Below are 22634 nucleotides of genomic sequence, written 5' to 3'. Positions count from 1 at the left end.
TGCCAAGAGTGTGCAAAGCACTAATCAGAGCAAAGGGTGGCTATTTTGAAGAAACTAGAATATAAAACATGTTTTCAGTTATTTCACCTTTTTGTTAAGTACATAACTCCACATGTGTTCATTCATAGTTTTGATGCCTTCAGTGAGAATCTACCAATGTAAATGGTCATGAAAATAAAGAAAACACATTGAATGAGGTGTGTCCAAACTTTTGGCCTGTACTGTATGTACAGTATGTATATACCTGTATGTATGTATGTATATATATATATATATATATATATATACACACACACACACATATACAGTGGGTACGGAAAGTATTCAGACCCCCTTCAATTTTTCACTCTTTGTTATATTGCAGCCATTTGCTAAAATCATTTAAATTAATTTTTTTCCTCATTAATGTACACACTGCACCCCATATTGACAGACAAAAAAAAGAATTTTTGAAATTGTTGCAGATTTATTAAAAAAGAAAAACTGAAATATCACATGGTCCTAAGTATTCGGACCCTTTGCTGTGACACTCATATATTTAACTCAGGTGCTTTCCATTTCTTCTGGTCATCCTTGAGATCACCTTCATTTGAGTCCAGCTGTGTTTGATTATACTGATTGGACTTGATTAGGAAAGCCACACACCTGTCTATATAAGACCTTACAGCTCACAATGCATGTCAGAGCAAGTTAGAATCATGAGGTCAAAGAAACTGCCTGAAGAGCTCAGAGACAAAATTGTGGCAAGGCAGAGATCTGGGCAAGGTTACAAAAAAAAATTCTATTGCACTTAAAGTTCCCAAGAGCACAGTGGCCTTCATAATCCTTAAATGGAAGACGTTTGGGATGACCAGTACCCTTCCTAGAGCTGGCCGTCCGACCAAGCTGAGCTACTGGGGGAGAAGAGCCTTGGTGAGAGAGGTAAAGAAGAACCCAAAGATCACTTTGGCTGAGCTCTAGAGATGCAGTCAGGAGATGGGAGAAAGTTGTAGAAAGTCAACCATCACTGCAGCCCTCCATGGGCTTTATGGCAGAGTGGCCTGTCGGAAGACTCTCCTCAGTGCAAGACAAATGACAGCCCGCATGGAGTTTGCTAAAAGACACCTGAAGGATTCTCTGGTCTGATGAGACCAAGCTAAAACTTTTTGGCCTTAATTCTAAGCGGTATGTGTGGAGACAACCAGGCACTGCTCATCACTTGTCCAATACCGTTCCCACGGTGAAGCATGGCAGTGGCAGCATCATGCTGTGGGGGTGTTTTTCAGCTGCAGGGACAGGACGACTGGTTGATGGAAAGATGAATGCGGCCAAGTACAGGGATATCTTGGACAAAAACCTTCTCTAGAATGCTAAGGACCTTAGACTGGGCCGAAGGTTTACCTTCCAATAAGACAATGACCCTAAGCACACAGCTAAAATAATGAAGGAGTGGCTTCACAACAACTCTGTGACTGTTCTTGAATGGCCCAGCCAGAGCCCTGACTTAAACCCAATTGAGCATCTCTGGAGAGACCTAAAAATGGCTGTCCACCAACGTTTACCATCCAACCTGAAAGAACTGGAGAGGATCTGCAAGGAGGAATCGCAGAGGATCTCCAAATCCAGGTGTGAAAAACTTCTTGCATCTTTCCCAAGACGACTCATGGCTGTATTAGCTCAAAAGGGTGCTTCTACTAAATACTGAGCAAAGGGTCTGAATACTTAGGACCATAATATGGTATATTATGATATTTCAGTTTCTTTTTTAATAAATCTGCAACAATTTCAAAAATTATTTTTTTTGTCTGTCAATATGGGGTGCTGTGTGTACATTAATGAGGAAAAAAATAAATTTAAATGATTTTAGCAAATGGCTGCAATATAACGAGTGAAAAATTGAAGGGGGTCTGATAGATATATATATATATATATATATATATATATATATATATATATATATATATATATATATATATATATATATAGTATTCAGACCCACTTCAATTGGAAACAAATTCAATACATGGCTGATTTGTTTTGGAAAAGATGGACTAAAGAGTATTTGCCAATACTTCAGGAACGTCAAAAATCGCTTACACCAAGAAGAAACTTTGAACCGGGAGACATCGTTCTAATTGTGGATAAAGCTACACCTCGCAATTCCTGGGTAATGGGTCGAGTCACCAAGACAATGCCAGATGCCAAAGGTGCAGTCAGAAGAGTTTGTGTGCAAACCAAAAACAGTACACTGGACAGACCCGTGAACAAACTGTGCCTGATCCAGGAGGGATTAAATAATTAAATTGACTCATTTTCTTTTTGCATGCCTAATTTTAAAGCTTTTTAAATTTAGTGCTTGTGTTTATACGTTAGAGTTTGAGCTTTAAAGTTTAGTATTTGTGTTTTTATAGTAGAAACTAAGTTTAAGCTTCTTAAGGTTTGTTTTAAGTTTGGTAAAGTAATGAAGGCTCTTATTAAGTAAAGTTAAGTAATTGATTTCTGCCCTAGCATAAACAATTAGGGGCTGGATGTGTAAGAGCCATTTTCCTAGTTCTATAAAATGTATGAATATTTACTAGATGATAATGCATAAAATATGGGAGGTTCCTATAACCCCCGTGAATAGAATTGAGTTGGTATTTTCCTGTTATTTTCTAACAGTTTTGAGTAAACAATGTTCTTCAGTTAGTGTCTAGCCTCGCCTTGTGTAAGGTACAGAGGCATACGGTTTTTAACCATGTTCTTGTTTGTGCTCGCGTTCGTGCTTGCGCATGTGACCGTGCCTGGGCACATGTCTATGTGCCAATGGCCAACAGGCCTTTTGAGTGTGAAGTAACTCGTAAAATAAAAGATTTAAGTGTTGAACCGTATGTTTAATGCATACAGAAGAAGAACCTTTAAGTATAGAAATAACCAAGTTTATAGAAGATACATTTTTTCCCTTTTTTTTGTCTTTATTCTATGTGTGTAACTATTTTTTTTTTTATTCTTGTGTGGATTATTTGCTTTTAACTTTCACTAAATATTTTAAATCAAACTTTTGGACTGTGAGATTTCTTTGACACGCGTCTTACCCGTGCCTGATTTCATTACATTGGTGGCTACAAACATTAAAAACACACTTCAAGGTTTACTAAATGTAATTATTAAATTTGGGTCTCAGAGTCCTTTATTGCATCAGTCATTCAATGTGGAAATAAGATTTAAGTCCAGTCAAGTTGGGGAGCATGTGCTGGTACAGTGTGTTGCCGCACCCATCACATAATGAAACAGCTCGGGATCCCAGTAACACCACCTCCCCCACACACACACCCCCCATGACCGAAGTGCCGTAACTAACGCTCCCTCACAATGCAGGTAATGTGCCTCTTTTTGTACTCCATGAACAACCATATAGCAAGACAGGAAGCACCAGGACTCTAAAGACTTGGACCTTCATCCTTTTGCATAGATTTTAGAAGCGCCACATACCCCTTTTCCAGTGACCTCATCATACTTCATGTTTTTCCAACCAAGTTGAACGCTTTATGAAAATCGACAAAGGCTGCAAAGAAACTCTGCTGATATTCGTGTTTGCGCTCCATGAGAACCCTCAGTGTCAGGATGTGGTGAATGGTAGAATTTTTAGGCGTAAAACCAGACTGCTCCGGTCGCTGGTAGGTGAGCAAGTGATCACAGATCCTATTGAGGACAACCCTAGCAATGACCTTACATGGCACCGAGAGCAGGCGATCACACTTCCCTTTCCAGACAGGGACGACAAATCCCATTTTCCAGTCAGATGGAATGATGTCAGTCTCCCAAATAGAAGCAAAGATTGCTTGCAATGCCAGAAGGACAGCCTTACTACCAGCCTGGATAAGTTAACCCGGACACCACAGATCCCTACAGCCTTGCCTCTCCTCAGCTGGTTCAGCACCTGTGAAATCTTAGTGAGATTGGGTGGTTCTCAGCTAATTGGAGGATCAGAATCAACAATCGAGGACCCAGAGACATCCAATGTCATAGCCGGAGGATCAGCTTTGAACAGCTGCTCAAAATAGCCAGCACTCACAGCCATCCTACTCAGTTCCTGGTACAAAACAGAGTTTCTATTGAGTCGTGCCCCGTGACTCTTCCTGATGATATTCAGGGTGCCCTGCGAGATGAAACACTTCCTTCTGGGAACACCGGTAACACCAACACAACCCTTAGCAACATTCAGGGTCTTGTCACAGAAGGTCTCCCACATCACATTAGGATCAACAGTCGCACCAAAATCCGCAAGTTCCTCACACAAAGTGCATGCAAACTTGTTAGAAACAACCTGGTCTTGGAGTCTGGCCAAGTTCAGGCTCATTATCCTAGAAGGTAGTAATCTACTGGACCTAAGCTGGATCTTCAGAGTAGCAACAAAAAGTCTGTGGTCAGAATTCACAAACTGGGCACTTCTGTAGACCCTGCAGTTTTGCAAGAGCCTCTAGCGTGTGCCCATGAGGATGTGACTGATCTCCTTCACCGCACCAGCAGTATTGGAGTACCACGTCCACTGATGTGGCTCCGGGCGCTAGAACCAGGATCCAGCGATTCGGAGCCCCTGACCTTTTGCAAAGTTAAGGAACATGGAGCCACTTTCACCATGATCACCAGACCCATGGGGACCAAGAAAACCCTCACTACCAGTGGTTGCATTGAATTCACCCATGACCAGAGGAGTGTCACCTAATGGGCACCCATCCACCACGAGCAAAATTGCGAATAAAATGTCTCCCTCACCAAGACATCATACGTTTCAATGGAGAAAACAAGTGAATGTGAGATGCTGAAGTGTACCTTGAGTAACACTTAGGAAACCATCCAAACAGTTCTTACCCATTAGGAAACTATGTTTTATATCATGTAGAACTGTTCCTTACAGAAAGTAGTTTCTGTAAGGAACCTACTTTCACATGTGATACAAGTGGTTTCAACACATAGTAAGGAACATTGAGTAACGCTCCACTTCAATTTCACCCAATGCGTTTCAATGGGGAAAACAAGTGAATGTGAGATGATGAAGTGTACCATGAGTAACACTTAGGAAACCATCCAAACAGGTCTTCCCTTTATTCCTACATTGTTTTATATAATGTACGAGGGATATCCAGAAAAAAAGGTTACAAGTGCCCTGGAGGTGGCAGGGAATTTTTTTTTCGAAGGTTGGCATACCTGCGTGTAGGGGGGTCCTAACGGTCAAATAAGCCCGGGACCATGTCAGTCAGTTGTGAAATGTCATCGCAGCAAGCGAGTTCGTCAACCTCTGCTGAGGCCGTTTGCTCCACCTACCACCGATGCGAGATTCGTTCGGTCATCAAGTTCCTCACTTTGCGCCGCGAATCCGTGGCCGAGATCCATCGTCAGCTTGTGGAAACTTATGGACCTGAGGTAATGTCACGTCAGCATGTTTACAAGTGGGTTAGGTCGTTCAAAGAAGGTCACACTGACACTCATGACGAAGAAAGGAGTGGGAGGCCGTCTCTCGTTTCAGAAGAGCTTCTGCAGCAAGTTGATGAAAAAATGCGCAGTGATCGTCGTGTGACGATTGACACCCTTCATGAAATGTTCCCACACATTTCACAAAGTCTCATGGGTGAAATTGTCTCAGAAAAACTTGATTACAGGAAGCTGAGTGCAAGATGGGTGCCAAAAATGTTTACTCCAGAACATCGCCAAAATCATGTTTTGGCTGCACGTGAATTTCTTCAGCATTATGAAATCGAGGGTGAGGTGTTCCTTGACTCTATTGTGACTGGAGACGAAACTTGGGTATGTCACTATACTCCTGAGTCCAAAAGGCAGTCCCAACAATGGCGCCATACCCATTCCCCATCAGCCAAAAAATTCAAAGTTCAGTTTTCAGAACGGAAGATTATGGCATCTGTCTTTTGGGACAGAAAAGGGGTTTTGTTGGTGGATTTCATGGCCAAAGGGACCACCATCAATGCTGAAACATATTGTGAGACCCTAAAAAAATTGAAAAAAAAGATTAAAGACAAAAGGAGGAGAATGCTAACTCGTGGTGTGTCCCTCCTTCACGACAACGCCCCCATACCGCTCGTGTGACACAGGACCTGCTTGTGTCCTTTGGATGGGATATTGTTACCCACCCACCCTATTCCCCAGACCTTGCCTCCTCAGATTTTCACCAAACTGAAAGAACTCTTGGGTGGGAAACGTTTTTCCAACGATGAGGAGGTGAAGGAGACAGAGTAGAAGTGGCTTTCGGAGGTGGAGCGGAGCGTATTCGACGAGGGTATAAAAAAGCTGGTGCCCAGGCTGAAGTAGTGCATCGAAGTTGACATCGATCATGTTGAGAAATAAACACATATTTTGGAACATATCCTGTAACTTTGGTTAAAATATATTCATTTTTCGATTTTTAACAGCTGTTGTAACCTTTTTTTCTGGATATCCCTCAGGAAACCTTTTTCACACCAGTATTTTGATGGGGCACTGAGTTATAGGTGTAACATTCCACCTCAGTTTCACCCAATGCGTTTCAATAGGGAAAACAAGTGAGTGTGACATGTTGAAGTGTACCCTGAGTAACACTTAGGAAACCATCCAAACAGTTCTTACCCATTAGGGAACTATGTTTTATATCATGCAGAACTGTTTTCACATCAGTATTTTGACGGAGCACTGAGTTATAAGTGAATGTAACTTGAATGCTGAACGCGTTACAAGAGCTGAAAAGCACTCCAAATAGTAAGAAGTGTTACAGCTGGTTCGTCATGTAGAAACTGAGCAACACAGTAAAGTTCTGTTAGGAACCTACACATAGGCACTGGCTTTGTCAGACAGCAAGTTACGCTCTCTCTCTCTCTGTGAAGCTTCATCAGTGTTCTCAACTGTCAGCTGTTGCATTTAAATCACTTTAACTGTAAATGTACTTCCTTTCTTCTGGAAGAACTGTACTAATCCTCCCAATACTACAATATTGTCACTTCAGGTTTATCTGCTATATTCATTATTTGTTGTTCTTTACAGAAAAAAAGTTTTAAGCATGATATTTATAGATAATTATGCCAAATCAGTTTTGGGCAATGCACACAAGTTAGTACTGAGTTTATATATATATATATATATATATATATATATATATATATATATATATATATATATATATATATATATATATAATGTATATATTTTTTTTTTTTGGTTCTTTGAAATTGTCCTATTTGTTTCATATTCTTTACTATCACACTTAAAAAAAAATACCCACAAAAGGGGATACACTATAAAATAATTTAACAAGTTTTACAAATTAAAATTTCTATAAAAATGCACTAGTTAGTCGACACCAGTGTGGAAAGTAAAGCTCTAAAAGCTTGGAACCCCTTAAGCAACATATAAGTTTTATCATTTTTGGCATTAACTATTAACTGTTTTTTCCCCCGGGGAACAAACTCATAATATATATGCTCATATTAAAAAAAATGACATGTTATGTTCCCTTTGATTATTATACTTACACTTCCAAAATATTTGTCTAGCAGTTCCACAAATCGATGAATGACCTCTAGAGTAATCAGTTCATTGTCTTGGTCCTCCACAGCACAGCAAAAATATAAGCTGGCATATCTGGAATAAAAATATGACATTAATTTGCAGTGGTATAAAACAAGCACTTGCGATGTGTGTGTGTTTTTTTTTTTTCTTTTCTTTAAAGTCTAGGCCAACCATGTCTCATCCTTTACAGTGATAGAATTTGACTTGATGAATACTGCCACCTACTGCCACGTGAAACCTTTTTCAGTAAATTTACTCAACTAGTGGAAAACCTTTAATACTGCGTAACTAGACGCTGACAATGAGAGAAAAACATTATTATGCAACTGAACTAATGTAACTCCTGTAAAACAATACAATAATAAACTACTGAAAAGAGTGAAGACTTCAACTACAACAGTTTTTAAAAACAGTACAAGCAAAAATCTCACAATGCATTAGTGGAATAAAGCCCAGGACATATTTCAGAAATATATAAGATACATAATGAGTCCTTTAGACCAACTAATTAAATGCTAGCATTGTTATAAACAAGTCAGGATATCAACCCTTTTTCAGGATGTACAATATTGAGATTGCTTCTAGTTGAACAGTACTTTCAGCTCAGAACAAAACAAGCCTAAATTAATTTTTACAATAAATAGAAACAAGAGCCGCCTGGAAAGAATACAGTTCAATATCCAGCAATGGTGCATTCTACGGTAAAAGAACATTATATACTCACAAATCAAGGTGCAACGAGCCTTACTGCTAACAAAAAACATTATCACGTAAAAGCCTCATGACTTTACAAGGAAACTCAACACAAGAAATAACCATAACCTGACCAAAAACTGAACCTTAAACTGATGAAATTCGAATAAGCATTCCCCCAGGAGCAAAGAGTAAACATATGAATCCATGAACATGGATGGTAATTTAACGGTACTGTTTGGTCCTAATATTACTTTCTAAAATAAAAACACCCAATGAAGTTTGCACAATCATAATAGAAATCACTGAAAAGCAATTTCACAAGAATTCCTTGGAGGTCAGGTGTATGTGAAGCATAATCTGCTTTTATTTTTAAGCTTTCTTTATAGCTGTTACTGTAAAAGATGTCCCATGCACATAAAATCATAACCTCAATGTGCTTATTTTTGTGGATACATTTAAACTCTGCTGCCTATCAGAAATACTGTGTCTTTTATTTTCATTGCATAATTAACTTCATTAGAGACTTTTAGAGAGAGAGAGAGAAAGAAAGAGAGATACTTTATTAATCCCCAAGGGGACATTTACATACTCTAGCAGCAGCATACTGATAAAAACAGTATTAATTGAAGAGTGATAAAAACGCAATGCAAGTTAAAAAATGCAAGGTGGAGAGTGCGAGGTAGGTATAACAGTCTATAATCTAGTATAGTGTTAATGTTTAGCCCCCCCTCCAAGTGGAACTGAAGAGTCACATAGTGTGGGGGAGGAACGCTCTCCTTAGTCTGTCAGTGGAGCAGGACAATGACAGCAGTCTGTCGCTGAAGCTGCTCCTCTGTCTGGAGATGATACGGTTCAGTGGATGCAGTGGATTCTCCATCACTGACAGGAGCCTGCTCAGCACTCTTCGCTCTGCCACAGATGTCAAACTGTCCAGCCCCATGCCTACAATAGAGCCTGCCTTCCTCACCAGTTTGTCCAGGCGTGAGGCGTCCCTCTTCTTTATGCTGCATCCCCGGCACACCACCGCATAGAAAAGGGCACTTGCCACAACCGTCTGATAGAACATCTGCAGCATCTCATTGCAGATGTTGAGGACGCCAGCCTTCTAAGGAAGTACAGTCAGCTCTGTCCTCTCTTGTACAGAGCATCAGTATTGGCAGTCCAGTCCAGTTTATCATTCAGTTGCACTCCCAGGTATTTATAGGTCTGTACCCTCTGCACACAGTCACCTCTGATGATCACGGGGTCCGGGAGGGGCCTGGGTCTCCTAAAATCCACCACTAGCTCCTTGGTTTTGTTGGTGTTCAGGTGTACGTGGTTTGAGTCACACCATTTAACAAAGTCCTTGATTAGGTTCCTATACTCCTCCTCCTGCCCACTCCTGATGCAGCCCACAATAGCAGTGTTGTCAGTGCACTTTTGCACGTGGCAGGACTCGAGTTGTATTGGAAGTCCGATGTATATAGTCTGAACAGGACCGGCGAAAGCACCCCCCCTGCGGCACTCCTGTGCTGCTGACTACAATGTCAGACCTGCAGTTCCCGAGATGCACATACTGAGGTCTGTCTGTAAGATAGTCCACGATCCATGCCACCAGGCATGAATCTACTCCCATCTCTGTCAGCTTGTCCCTAAGGAGCCAAGATTGGATGGTGTTGAAGGCGCTAGAGAAGTCCAGAAACATAATTCTTACTGCACCAATGCCTCTATCCAAGTGGGAGAGGGATCATTGTAGCATATAGATGATGGCATCCTCCGCTCTCACCTTCTCTTGGTATGCGAACTGCAGAGGGTCGAGGGTGTGGCAGACCTGTGGCATCAGGTGGTGAAGCAGCAGCCGCTCCATGGTCTTCATCACATGTGAAGTCATTCAGCTCATCAGGACGTGATACCTTATGTTTGTATGATTAGAATATATTCTCTGTTGCTTAAGGGAATCAACTACCAGAATATACCAGACTTAAACCTCGTAATTATCAGTGAGTTCCAGTGTGTGAAAAGTGAGACACAGTTTGTTACAGTAGAGAAAAGGCTTCCCATGAAAAGTTAAGATACCTTGTAATTTATCAGAGTTCATGAATGCAGGAGATCCATAGTCCACAAGAAAACACCAGTCTTGTAGCTGCTACTTTTCATATGGCATCATTGAAATTCCCATCACTGATCAACAGTATGCTCATTGGCCATAAAAACTGAAAGTGAAGTATTTCAGCAGGACAGCTTGTAACTATATAGTTGCCAACATTGTAGGACTCTGAAGTCATTCAAAACATCACAACAATTGAGTGGCCTACAAAGATCTGAACTAAATACATTGTTCTAAGATGTCAAACTTGTGTACTTTACCTAGGCACAACTATATGACATTTGGATATTTAATATCAAACAAGTTTGTTATGAGTTCCAAAAGAAAAGCATACTGACCATCACTTTCTCAAAGTTACATTATGTTCAACAGCATAATTCAGTAGAAAACACACTACTTATGGATTTTTTGCAACAAAACATTGAAAAATCAATCAGTGGGCCTGCAATCATTTGTCCTGTAAATAAGTCCCTTCATTTACAACAAATTTGGTGAAAATCAGACAATGTCCTAATGATATTTTCATTTCCATTTTTGCCAATATAAATATACACTGTATATTTGGAGCTGCAAAATGTTACCTGTCCAGTTTTCCTATATTAGTAAACAATTTCTCAATATGAAATTGATCATATTTTCTGTTATTTTTAAATGTACAGAGGAGAGTTAAAAGGGGAAAAATTAAGCACTAAAATTTAGTGTGTGAAAGGTAATCCAAAAAGAGTTAAGGCAGGTTGTACAATACATTACTGTGTGTAGTATACAATTGCGTGTGTTCACCAATAAAGTTCCTAGCAAAGGTCTAAGATCAATAACAGTTCAAAAAGACCTCTTTAAGATATAATAAAATGTTGATCTCTCCTGCATATATTGCAGAAAAGGGATGTTCCCATTATGCAATGATAGACTGTTTTGACAATCATAGCCCCCCATCCCAACCTAAACCCTGCATATTCAACCACAATTCAAAAATGTAAAAATATTTACTTTGGAGTTTATGTGATAATGCACACATTATGACTGGAAAAAAGGAGGGGCTGAATGACTGCTGTTTAAAAGTCCCAGAAGATAAGGTCTAAAATCTTGGCTTTGTCAACATATTTACTACATTCTTACATTCTCCCAGTGTATGTCCTGTTTTTTTCCCCTCACATTCCAAAGATGAGCATGTTAGCTTAACTAGATTGTCAACAGGTAAAGCATGTGAGTGTGAGAATATATAATTTGGGACAGTTTAGCTATTAGGTAAACAAATTAGTTGGGTGGACTGAATTGTCTACTCTCGTTTGTCAAATCTCTTATGTTTTGATAAATATTAACTATTAGTGAAGTATCTGATCTTGTGGAATGGAGAGCGGACCATTGTGAATATCTATTTAGAGATCCCAGCATGGTATTTGACTGGATATAGTTTTGCATCAGCACACTGATTGATCAACTTGGCAGTTCAGCTTCCAAATTCACCCACAATTTTCAATCCAGCTTTGCCATTTAATCCTGTCCTTTTCATTCATATCTGCAACTACATTCAGCACTTACAATCTCTATCAGTCATCTTCTTTTCTCCCTTGGAAACACATCCTTTCACAGAAATCCAGTATTTGTTCTCTACTCTTTACTATGTTTAAGTCTTACTTCCTTTTCTCACAGCATCCTCACATTTATGCTAAATATCATTTTTAACAATACAAGATATTATAGATGCACTTGTCCTTTGGTTAGGTGTGATGGTATGAAAAGTTGTTATCATTGACATTTACGGTAGCAAGACAAGTGATAGATGAAGTTTGGGCTTCATATTTCTTGCACAGAATATATCTTGGTGCTCCTTTTTTGTTTTTGCTTTTATTAATAATAAATTTATTCGCAAAATAAGAAAGTGATGAAGCCATGATCACTGCAGGCAGTTTTTGCCATACTCTCTAATAAACTGATAAATATTAAAAATGCCCCCCCCATTCCCTTCTCCAAATGTCTGCCACCCCATGTAAGGACAGTTACTTTTAGCATACACACATTGAAATAAAAAAGTGACAGTGGCATTTTTTTATCATGAAAGCACCAAAAAGTCCAAAAAGAATTATACATGTTGCAATTAAGGATTATAGCCACAATTTTTTATGAAAAATGCAAATGATTACAGCAGCTGACATACTGGATGATTGAAGAAAATTACTTTTAAAAATAGACTTTCAGGTGAGGAAAAAGACAGCAACGATCAACTTCCTCTGCCCAGCACTTTTTGACCAAACTTTAGTCCCAGGTTAACAAATAAGATCATATTTGAGAGAGGGAAAAAAATAAGCTGGGTTCAAAAGGGACACATCAGAGACTACTGCAATTTCCTTTTTTCAGAAAACTGGCTAACCCCCCCCCCCAAGACAATGGAGGCGGTGCTACAACTAGAATTTGTTTTACCTAGTGCTAGGAATGGGTCCAACTCTTTATGTGAAAGTAAAGGTGTTGTTTTATATTAAATAAACACACTTCGCCGCATCTGGGGCCTCATGTATAAACGGTGCGTACGCACAGAAATGTTGCGAAAGAACATTTCCATGTTCAAATCGCGATGTATAAAACCTACACTTGGCGTAAAGCCACACATATTTTCACGGTACTTCATACCCTGTCGTACGCAAGTTCTCCACTCGGTTTTGCAGACTGGCGGCACCCAGCATCAAAGCAGTGCTATTGTTCCTGTGTGGTTATCCTTTCTTTTCCTGACGCGGCTTTATAAATACACTGAAATTAACCACACATTGTTTATTAGTGTAATGCATCTGATTGTAATTAACCTGTAAGAATATAATGGTCCGGGGAATAGCCATAGTATTCCAAATACCATAACTGCTTTAGCGTTGTTACTCTCACTGCACCTTCTTCTTCTTCTTCTTCTTCTTCTTTCAGCTGCTCCCATTAGGGGTTGCCAAAGCGGATCATCTTTTTCCATATTACTCTCACTGCACCACTCAGAGTATTTTTATCATTGTATCTGAGTGGGGAATCACAGCAGCAGCTGATCGGAAAGAGAATTATCGGTATACAGCATCAAGCACACGCTGCCTCAGCCACAGCAAAACGTTTCAAAGCCTTTCCTGTACGGACCTTGCGGTTGAGAAACTGTTTCATCCCAAAAACTATAAACTCACTCAATCAATTGCTCCTTGTAGAACTGGAAGATTAGTGTGGGGCACAACAAGGCAATCTGGTTTGTCCCTCATGTCATCGGACGGTTGTCTTATGGGAGAGGATGCTGGCGTTGAATGTTCGCCGCTTCTCCCTCTGAGTCTGTAATTTAATATTGTAAATTTACTATTTTTAGTGATAGTAAATACGTCTCGTACTTTTCTGAAATTTTTCCTGCTCTGTTTTATCGCTTGTCGTGGATTTTACGCATTTTTATCAAGTTTTTGTTGTCTATTCACCTGTTGCTTGGACATACTGTTTTATTGTTTGTTGTGGATTCTACGGATTTTTATCAAGTTTTATCAAGATTTTGTGTACTCACCTGCCGCCGGGATATACTGCTTTACTGTTTGTCGTGGAATGGTGCTCAGCTATTCCAGTTTACAACTTCGCCGACTAAATCCTGTAACCACTCTTGGAATTAACATCCACATCATTAAAGAACTTGGACTTCTTCGCCATCCTTGTTACATTCATAGAAGCTGTTCATTTTCAATAAACAGCAAAAGTGCTCTGCTACCAACATTCCATCTTTTTGGTCACTTGTCGCACGTGGGATACGTCATCAGAGCACCGTTGTTTCAACTACTATCAACATTAGAAGTATCGCGAGATCTCTGCACTCTAGCTTAGGAAACACCTGAGCCACTGTGAGAAATACTGCGAGATCCTCACATCCCCGGCTGGATTTATTTTGTGGAGTGGATTCCAACCTGCGTGGAGTGGACTTTAATGTTTTCAGACCTGTACTGAGATTTATTCCACAATCGCTCGTTAAATTTGAATTGTTTAATTCTCAATCCATCAGCAATAAATCCACACTGATTGAAGAACACATCAGGGAGAAAGGACTTGACTTCATGTGTCTGACAGAAACCTGGCACCAGTCAGAGGCTTACTCTGCCTTAAATGAAGCGTGTCCATCTGGCTACATTTATTTGGAAGCAGCTCGCAGCACTGGGCGTGGTGGTGGTTTAGCCATCATCTATCGTCAGGGAATGGGGGTGTCCCCTATTTCGTTACCTGTAACATCTTCCTGTGAGTGTCTTGCATTTAAATGCAAGCCCCCTTTTCCCATGACTGTTCTTCTTATTTATCGACCTCCAAAATCCAACTTTGCTTTTATTCCGGAAATGACTGATCTTCTCACAACACTGTGTGCCACCTCTGCCAACATCATAATCCTGGGAGATATGAATATTCATGTTGATAATCCTAAAGGTTATCTCACTGTTGATTTTCTTGAGTTGTTAGATTCCCTCAACTTACAACAATATGGTGATGTCCCCACACACTCTAGGGATCATACACTTGACTTGGTTATTTCAAACTCTGCTTTAATTAGTAATTTACAGGTTTATGATCTTGGTATTTCAGACCACAAAGTAGTGTCAATGGAGCTACCCTTTTTCTCCCCTCGTACCAAACCAAAACGCCAGATTCATTTTAGAAATTTGAAGAAAATCAATGTGGATGCCTTGGCCCTGGACCGTAAACTTCTTTCTACTGATCTTACCAGTTCCAGCTCTGTTGCTGACCTCGTGGATCTCTACAACCAGTCTCTTTGTAGTCTTCCTTGACTTTCACGCCCCTTTAAAGTCTAGGTCTGTCTCATTTTCGTGCTCAGCACCATAGTACACCTGCGAACTGCGAAAAATGAAGGCGGCTGGGCGTGTCGCTCAAGGCTTCTGGGTTGACTGTTCACAAACAGGCCTATAGGGAACATAGGAGGGCGTATGCAGAAGCTTTGAAGGTTGCACGGTCCAGGTTCTATTCTACCATCATTACAAATAGCTCCAGGGATTCAAAAAACCTTTTTTCTACTATAAATCATCTTCTTAAACCTCCTTCATTTGCTCATTCCGAGGCCACTGATGAGAGGTGTAATTTGCATATTGATTTTTTCAAACAAAAGGTTTATAACATCCGCTTAAACCTCTCTACCATGGATATTCTGTTACCCCCAACTGTCGACCCGCTGCCTGAGACTGTCCAGCCCCTTTGCTTCTTCTCTGTTGCCACACGGGAAGAGGTGGAGGACGTCATCAGGAAAATGAAACCGTCTACCAATTCCCTGGACCCTTTTCCCTCAGCCTTGCTGAAGGCCAACATTTTTGCTGTTTCTCCACTTATCACCAGGATTATAAACCAATCCCTTTTGGCCGGCCATATTCCTTCAGCACTAAAAACTGCTGTCATCAGACCTCTACTGAAAAAACAGAGAGGCTTGTCAATGTCTTTGTCTCATCCAGGCTGGATTACTGTAATGCACTTCTAATTGGGATTCCTGGCAAGAGTATCCAGAGACTCCAGTACATTTAGAACAGCGCTGCCAGGATCCTGATGAGGGTGTGAAAGCATAGCCACATCACTCCTATCTTGAAAACCCTTCACTGGCTCCTTGTACCACTTAGAATTGAGTACAAGGTTTCCCTCCTTACCCATCAGTGCATCTATGGATCTGCTCACCTGTATCTACAGGAACTCCTTATCCCTCATACTTCCTCACGCACCCTCCGCTCTGTGCATACTAACACTCTTCAAGTTCCTAGAACTAAGCGTAGCAGTATGGGTGATAGAGCCTTTTCTTCGGTGGCTCGGAGAATTTCGAGGCTGTGGAATTCTCTCCCTGACTACCTGAGAACCCCACAGTCGACTGATGCTTTCAAACGAAACCTAAAAACTTATCTTTTTAGAAAGGCATTTTGTTAAATTATTTCTATAGATTATCTTGTTTGTTAATTTATTCTTATTTTGTAGCACTTTGAGATTGTTAAATATAAAGCGCAATATAAATAAAATGTATTATTATTATTATTATTACTCACCTCACTGTAAACTTGCACTACAGTTATAATATTGCACAACTTGCGCCACTTTATAAAGCACGTATTTAAATATGATGATGATATCATTTTTAAGATGAAATGCAGCAAAATATGTTGATTATATTAAACAGATAAAACTTCAACTTCATTTAAATAATCTGTATTGTTAATAATTGAACCTGTGTGGACAGGGTGCCACAGTGCTAGCAAGTTCACGTATTGTTCCTGCCTCGCACTATATATTTACTGAGGCTGGCATGACACTGGAAGGACAGACAGATAGAATAATTAAACACGTACTATGAAGATATTTCAATGTTCCTTAAAAGTGTTGAAGAATCGTCATTGTAAGCTTACAGATGGCTTAACATCTATTACAGAGCTGATTGTGTGGAGATTGGGTAATTGGGGAAAGAAAAGTAAGAACAGGAATTGTAGGTTAGTACGTTTGAATGGGACAGTACTGATGCAATAAATTATTTGATCAAAGGTCACACATGGCAGAGCAGCTTCTTGCATGAAACATGAACAATCACTGTGCCATCGTGTTCCCATGTTTAATAACATGCTTTCATTCCAATCATCATGAAAATTATATCAAGTATACATCTCAGTATTTTAATTATTCAGAGATCTGTAATATTACAAATGTAATGGATTCTGTGTCCTGTCGGAGAAGGAGAAAGGACGGAAGCACGTAGTGATTCACACACATAGAGCACATAGAAGATCAAATACAAAACAAAGCATTTAACGTGCTACTTTAGTTACGATGGGTTTCGAGAAACTAGTAAATTAAATGATTTTAAGATGAAGTTTACGATGTTCTACTTTAATGACAAAATAAACAACGCAATTAAAGTGGACATTTGGCGACTGAAGTTGACATTTCGTGCTTTTTCCCCACTGTGTGCCTTTTTTTTCTCTGTGCCCTAATAAACTTTCATATGAAACTCAGATGGTGGGGCTACGACTCGCCTTTTCACGGCGACTTTGATATCTGACAACTTCTTTTTTATTTAGGGCACTGTGCGACTTTGTGAACTTGAGCTTTCGAGTTTCTCCGACACACTATGTCGGTCGATCAACTTCCTTTTGTTGTTTATACCACTGTTTAAACCAACAAATAGTACGTTTTTCCTTGCCTCCACTTGGCATTCACTGAAATTCTTTCATTTTCCCTCTTGCTTTTGTCATTGTCTTTTCACAGAAGGCTGAGCTTAAGGGCTATTTATATTGAGTTGCATATGCAAAGAGGCGTAATTCTGGGAGGAGTTGGGGCGGGACAGCACGAGCCTTAATTTTCACTCTGACCGGGATTTATGTAGCGGAAGAATGCACAGATTCCTGCATCTGGAGTTTTCTGTGCGTAAGCACATTTTGGCTTTTGTGCTTACATCATGTTATAGTGCGAATTCTACGCACGGCATTATGCATGAGACCTCTGGAGTGTATCATTTTTAAGCGCCATTCATTTGATCTCCTCAAGAGATTTCTTTAGTATTTTTGTAATTGCTGTTTACAACTCACTGGAAGCCAACACCAGCACTACACTGAAAAAACTAAGAGGCCCTTAACATATGCAAGACAAAATGCTAAATAACAGAATAAAGTCAAAGTTTTCACCAATAAGCACTCACAGCAGCTCAGAACACATATGTATTCCACTTCAATCTTTCAATTATAAACCTATCTGATCAGAGCAAAATAAAAAGCTTTTAAAAGAAAAGTCCTGGATGGCTGATATGGGTGGGGCAATACCAGAAAAGGTATTTGATAGGCTGCTTTTATGAAACAGTACATTGTGATGTGTTACTGTGCCACAAAAATAATATGATATATTGTGAGGGTAGAAGTAGGACTAATAAATTGCTAGTGGTTTACCTTAAATAAAGCATGAAGTTTGCAGTGTCAGATGGGTGGGATCATGAGCGCGACTAAGAGGATAAAACTGAATAAAAAAAAAAAAACAAAGCCAACCTTTCCAAGTATCATAAATTTACACAGGCTGTTAGAGACTGAAATCAAATGTATGTTTTTAATCTAAAATAGTAAGAATAAGAGAAACTCACTTCTCAAAACAGACTGGTTCGGGGTCGAACCCATGAAGTTTTGATTACCAGTCAACAGTTGATACCGTTACGCCACCAAAGCGATCGTATCAAAGGGGTGTCAATGTCGCACCATAACGCGGTTTCTTTTTCTGCAGTGATATTCTTGGATAGAAGCACAATTGTTCTGTTATATTTGTACCTTTTGTGAAAGTGTTTATTTGATATTTGGACTTCAGGCTTTACACATTATACACTTCATGTCTACATTTTGTCAATTATTACTAAAACATGAAAAACGTTTCCGTTTTAACAATGTGTTTACATACATTGTTGTAGACATGGAACAAACATGAAATGCATGTGTTCCAAATAACGACATAGTATTTATAAAATGCGTCATTTTGCTTGACTTCTCACTCTACACAACTCTAAGCAACTGACACGCAGATAAACAGACTTGAGCTGAGAAAACTGTGCAGCGGTGGGGGGATGTGATAGCAGGGTGCTTGCTGCTTATTGACACATTTACAGGACAAAAGGCGCTGACAGAGAGGTGCGAAGCGATTTAAGGTGGGACGGATCTACAAGTTTTTTTGTAGGCTTTGGTAATTCTAGTGTTAATAAAGTAAACATTCCATAGATTATATATGAATGCACATATACATGTATTACTTTCAGAAATCTGTGTGGAAATAAACAGTTACTGGCTATATTTTTTTAAAAAATCTAATACTGTATAATATAAAACAGTTCCAATGCAAGTGTAAGGAATCTCATAAACCTCAAGTAGTAAAAGCCTGGATGTACATTTAAGACATAATGTTTATCTTCAATCTTAAAATACACTAGACAAGTTGACTTACTAGGAATTCTAGAAAAAAATGCAGAAAAAAAAACCTAACCACTGTCTGTATCTTTCTGTTTGAATACACGTTGGAAGTCGTTAGTGTAAGAGAATACTTAAAATCACACTTTTAATTTTAAAAGCCTGCTCTTTATTCAGCATATACCTTTTATAAACTATCTTGAGGTCTCGCCACTCCAGGAAACTGCACATCTTGGGCTTCCTGGCAAGGACAACTTGCATCAGCTCACGAACCATTTTCTTTTTCTCTCTCTCTGACGTTGCAGTGTACCATTTCTGCAAGCGCAACTTTCCCTGGCGACTGAAGAGCAGCATAAAGCGCATCTGTGGTAAAAAAAGGCAGACACAAGTGAGTCAAGATTTTCATAATATAAGAAAATGTGTACTTTAAAATAAGCAAAAAGTAACAGAGCTGTTTAGTTACATATACATAAATTAACTCTTCTCTAATTAGCATTAGGGTTTACTGCAGCCCATTTTAACAAGTTCTGAGCTCTGGCTTACTACACATTAGTAGGTTAGCTACAAATGAATAGAAATTATACAATACTGTATACTATTATTACATGTTTCCAACAAAAATGTCCTTTCCAGTATATTACAACATATCAAGACTAGTCAAACCGATGTTCAAGATGTTAAATCACTAATCAAAAGATTTTAAATTACTAAAATGTTTGATTTTTTCTCCCAATGTTGTCCTTTATTACTTGCAGGTTACATCCTTATTATAGCCATGAACTGATGGTGGCTTGTCGCTTCAATTTGGTTTTCAATTTGTACCTGATGATTTGTAGTTCAGTTCAATTCAAAATAATAACACCTGTGCCTGTAAGTAAACAAGTCTGACTACATAAACTAGTCCTTAATAGACTGCAATAAACTGGGGGTTTGCAAAAGAAAGGGGAGGGGAATGCAGCAGCCCTGCCATGGTTGACATTCTTAAAAAAAAGATTTTAAAGATTGTTCTTAAATTATCTCACATAGTTCTTAAATAACTCAACAGTAATATTGAAAATGTTCAAAATGAAAATGTTGAGACTAAGAAAACAAGCAGCTATAATTTCTTAGTTTTAAATATGCTCTCTTAACTTACAGTGTAACATTTTAATACAAGTATTATTTGACTAAATGTGATCAGTTTACTTGTGGGGGTTCCCAAATTTTTTCAAGCAAAGGTCTCTCAAAGCATTATAACATCTGGTCAGTGCCCCCCACTAATATAAAGCCAATCTTGCAAAGTACAGCAGGATATTGAATCTCAAGTACTGCTAACCGTAGTAACATACTATGATTTGGGATAACAATAGACCTATCAAAATCAAAGTTGATGCTTAACTACAGTAGACTAATGACACATGTGATCAACTGTTATTTGATATATCTAGAAAAGGGGTTCTCGTTGTTTTTTTTCTTAGCATACTCCCTCCAAGAACTGAATGCTTCAAAATACCACAATATGTTCGGTTATGAATTGTTAAGTACTGAAACCTAATTACAAACAACTAAAGGTGATGTTACTTAAATTCCTCATACCTAAGACTGTATTTTGGGATTTTTAACAAGGGATTACTGATAGTTTTTGTGTAGATGTGGGTATATGTTTTTTAGTTTTCTTATTTTTTAATGTAAGAACAATAGGTGGTTTGATATAAAAAACTGAAAGTCCTTTAGTATACAAAACAATTATACATTGAATAGTATACATGTGAATTCAGTTCAAAAGTAGTATTTACAATTTATATACTGTCAGGGATGCCAGGAGCAATGACCCGGCCGGGATGCCAGGAGGGACCGGAAGAGGGTCAGAGCCCTGCCTGGATCACGTGGGGTTTGCCTTCCGGGTTGCCTTGGGGGCCACGGGTCAAGGGCATGGAAGCCTTTCCCTGTAGGGGCCCGTGGTCACCGCCAGGAGGCACCCTGATGTCTTGGAGACTTGTTGCCCCAGCACTTCCGCCACACCAGGAAGTGCTGGGGAAGATTATGGCCCCGGAGAGCAGCCGGGAGGACAGCTGGCACTTCCGCCACGCTAGGGCGTGGCTAGAGGAGGAATGCCGGGAAAACCTGGGGCTCATCCGGGTCCTCTATAAAAGGGGCCGTCTCCATTCATTCGAAGCTAGAGTCGGGTGGAAGGAGGACGAGGCAAGAGGAGCTGTGGAGGCGGCCCGAAGACAAGGCATTGTGGCCAGGATTGTGACTGTTTGGGGTTTGTGCATGTGATTAAGGTCTGTGTGACCAATGGACTGGCGTCTTTGTGACCATTATTATTATTGTAAATACTGTAAATAAACGTGTGGTGGTTTGACAACAACATGTCCGCCTGTCTGTGTCCGGGCCAAGTTCACAATACAAAGAGTAAAATATCTTCAAATCAATGTTTAGGCTGAGTCTGCTTCTTCTCTATACCCTATAGGTCCTCCCTGTTCCTGTATTTATTTTAAAAGGAAGGATGGCAGACCCTGAATGCTGACAATTCTGTCTGAAACAAAAGCTTTCCACTGTTGATTAACATTAGTAAACACTAAAACTATCTAATGTTAGATTATGTTTATTTCATTAATAATAATAAATAATGTTTATCTTTGTTACTCGTTATATATTCTTGTGACAATTTCTCCAAATGTTATAAAAATGATGGTATACTAAAAACGTTTACCAAAACTAAAAGTATTGTAATGTTGGCAGAATGGACCTGAGAGAGAGAGAGAGACGGAGATGCACTCTGTGAGAGGAGGGGGTGAGAAAGATAGCACTCACCTGCAGAGCTGCAAAGAGGGGGGGGGGTCACCTTGGACCCCAAGTAAGCAGAGGAAGACTTTGAACTGGCACAGGTGGGCACTGGTCAATGAAGACGACAACATTGTGGGGTGGGAGAAATGGGAATGAGGTCTCTCAGCATAGAGTGGTGTAGTGGAACTGAAACAAGGCAGAGTGCAGTGAAACAAAATCAACTGCTGTGTTTTTTAAGGCCCACTTTTTCAGTTTTTTTTTTATGTGCATTCTCTCATGTGTCACCTGGGAGCTGCTCGCATATTGCATAACTTGAACCCCACAGCTCCAGTCAATAACTACACTGATATTAGGACTAATTTAAAGCAACAATTGAAGAATATTTTGAATTTATACTTATTTAAAATATAACTAGAATTAAGGCAGGCACTGTCTAATAATCAGCTGATTCCCAATTGTGAAGTATCACTAAAATAAAATAAAGAAATACTTCACCCAAAAGAACAGAACTGCTTGTCAGAGTACAGTTCATTGTGCTCACCACAACATAGTGTATGGTAAATATTATTTTGGTTTCCTGCAAAGAACTTTCAGTCTTAAATTTGATCTTAATGTAATCTAGATTAAAATCAAACTGTGTTTTGCCTGCATGCCTCAAGCTAAAAGGATGACTAAAA

At 39.4% G+C, this 22634-nt stretch overlaps 1 protein-coding gene across 1 annotated transcript in view; it reads right to left on the bottom strand.

Moving 5' to 3' along the window:
* Positions 1-22634, bottom strand: part of ap1s1 (adaptor related protein complex 1 subunit sigma 1) — a 90691-nt gene that overhangs the window by 31577 nt on the left and 36480 nt on the right. The window contains exons 2-3 of the mRNA XM_039747385.1: positions 19373-19551; positions 7476-7584 (exon numbers count right to left, since the gene is read on the bottom strand). Coding sequence (XP_039603319.1) covers positions 7476-7584; positions 19373-19551 — 288 coding nt within the window. The remainder of the gene's footprint in view (positions 1-7475; positions 7585-19372; positions 19552-22634) is intronic.

The sequence above is a fragment of the Polypterus senegalus genome, chromosome 3 (assembly GCF_016835505.1).
Source record: "Polypterus senegalus isolate Bchr_013 chromosome 3, ASM1683550v1, whole genome shotgun sequence".
NCBI lineage: Eukaryota > Metazoa > Chordata > Cladistia > Polypteriformes > Polypteridae > Polypterus > Polypterus senegalus.
The sequence above is the reverse complement of the archived record's forward strand: the minus strand, read 5'-3'. Positions and strand labels throughout refer to the sequence as shown.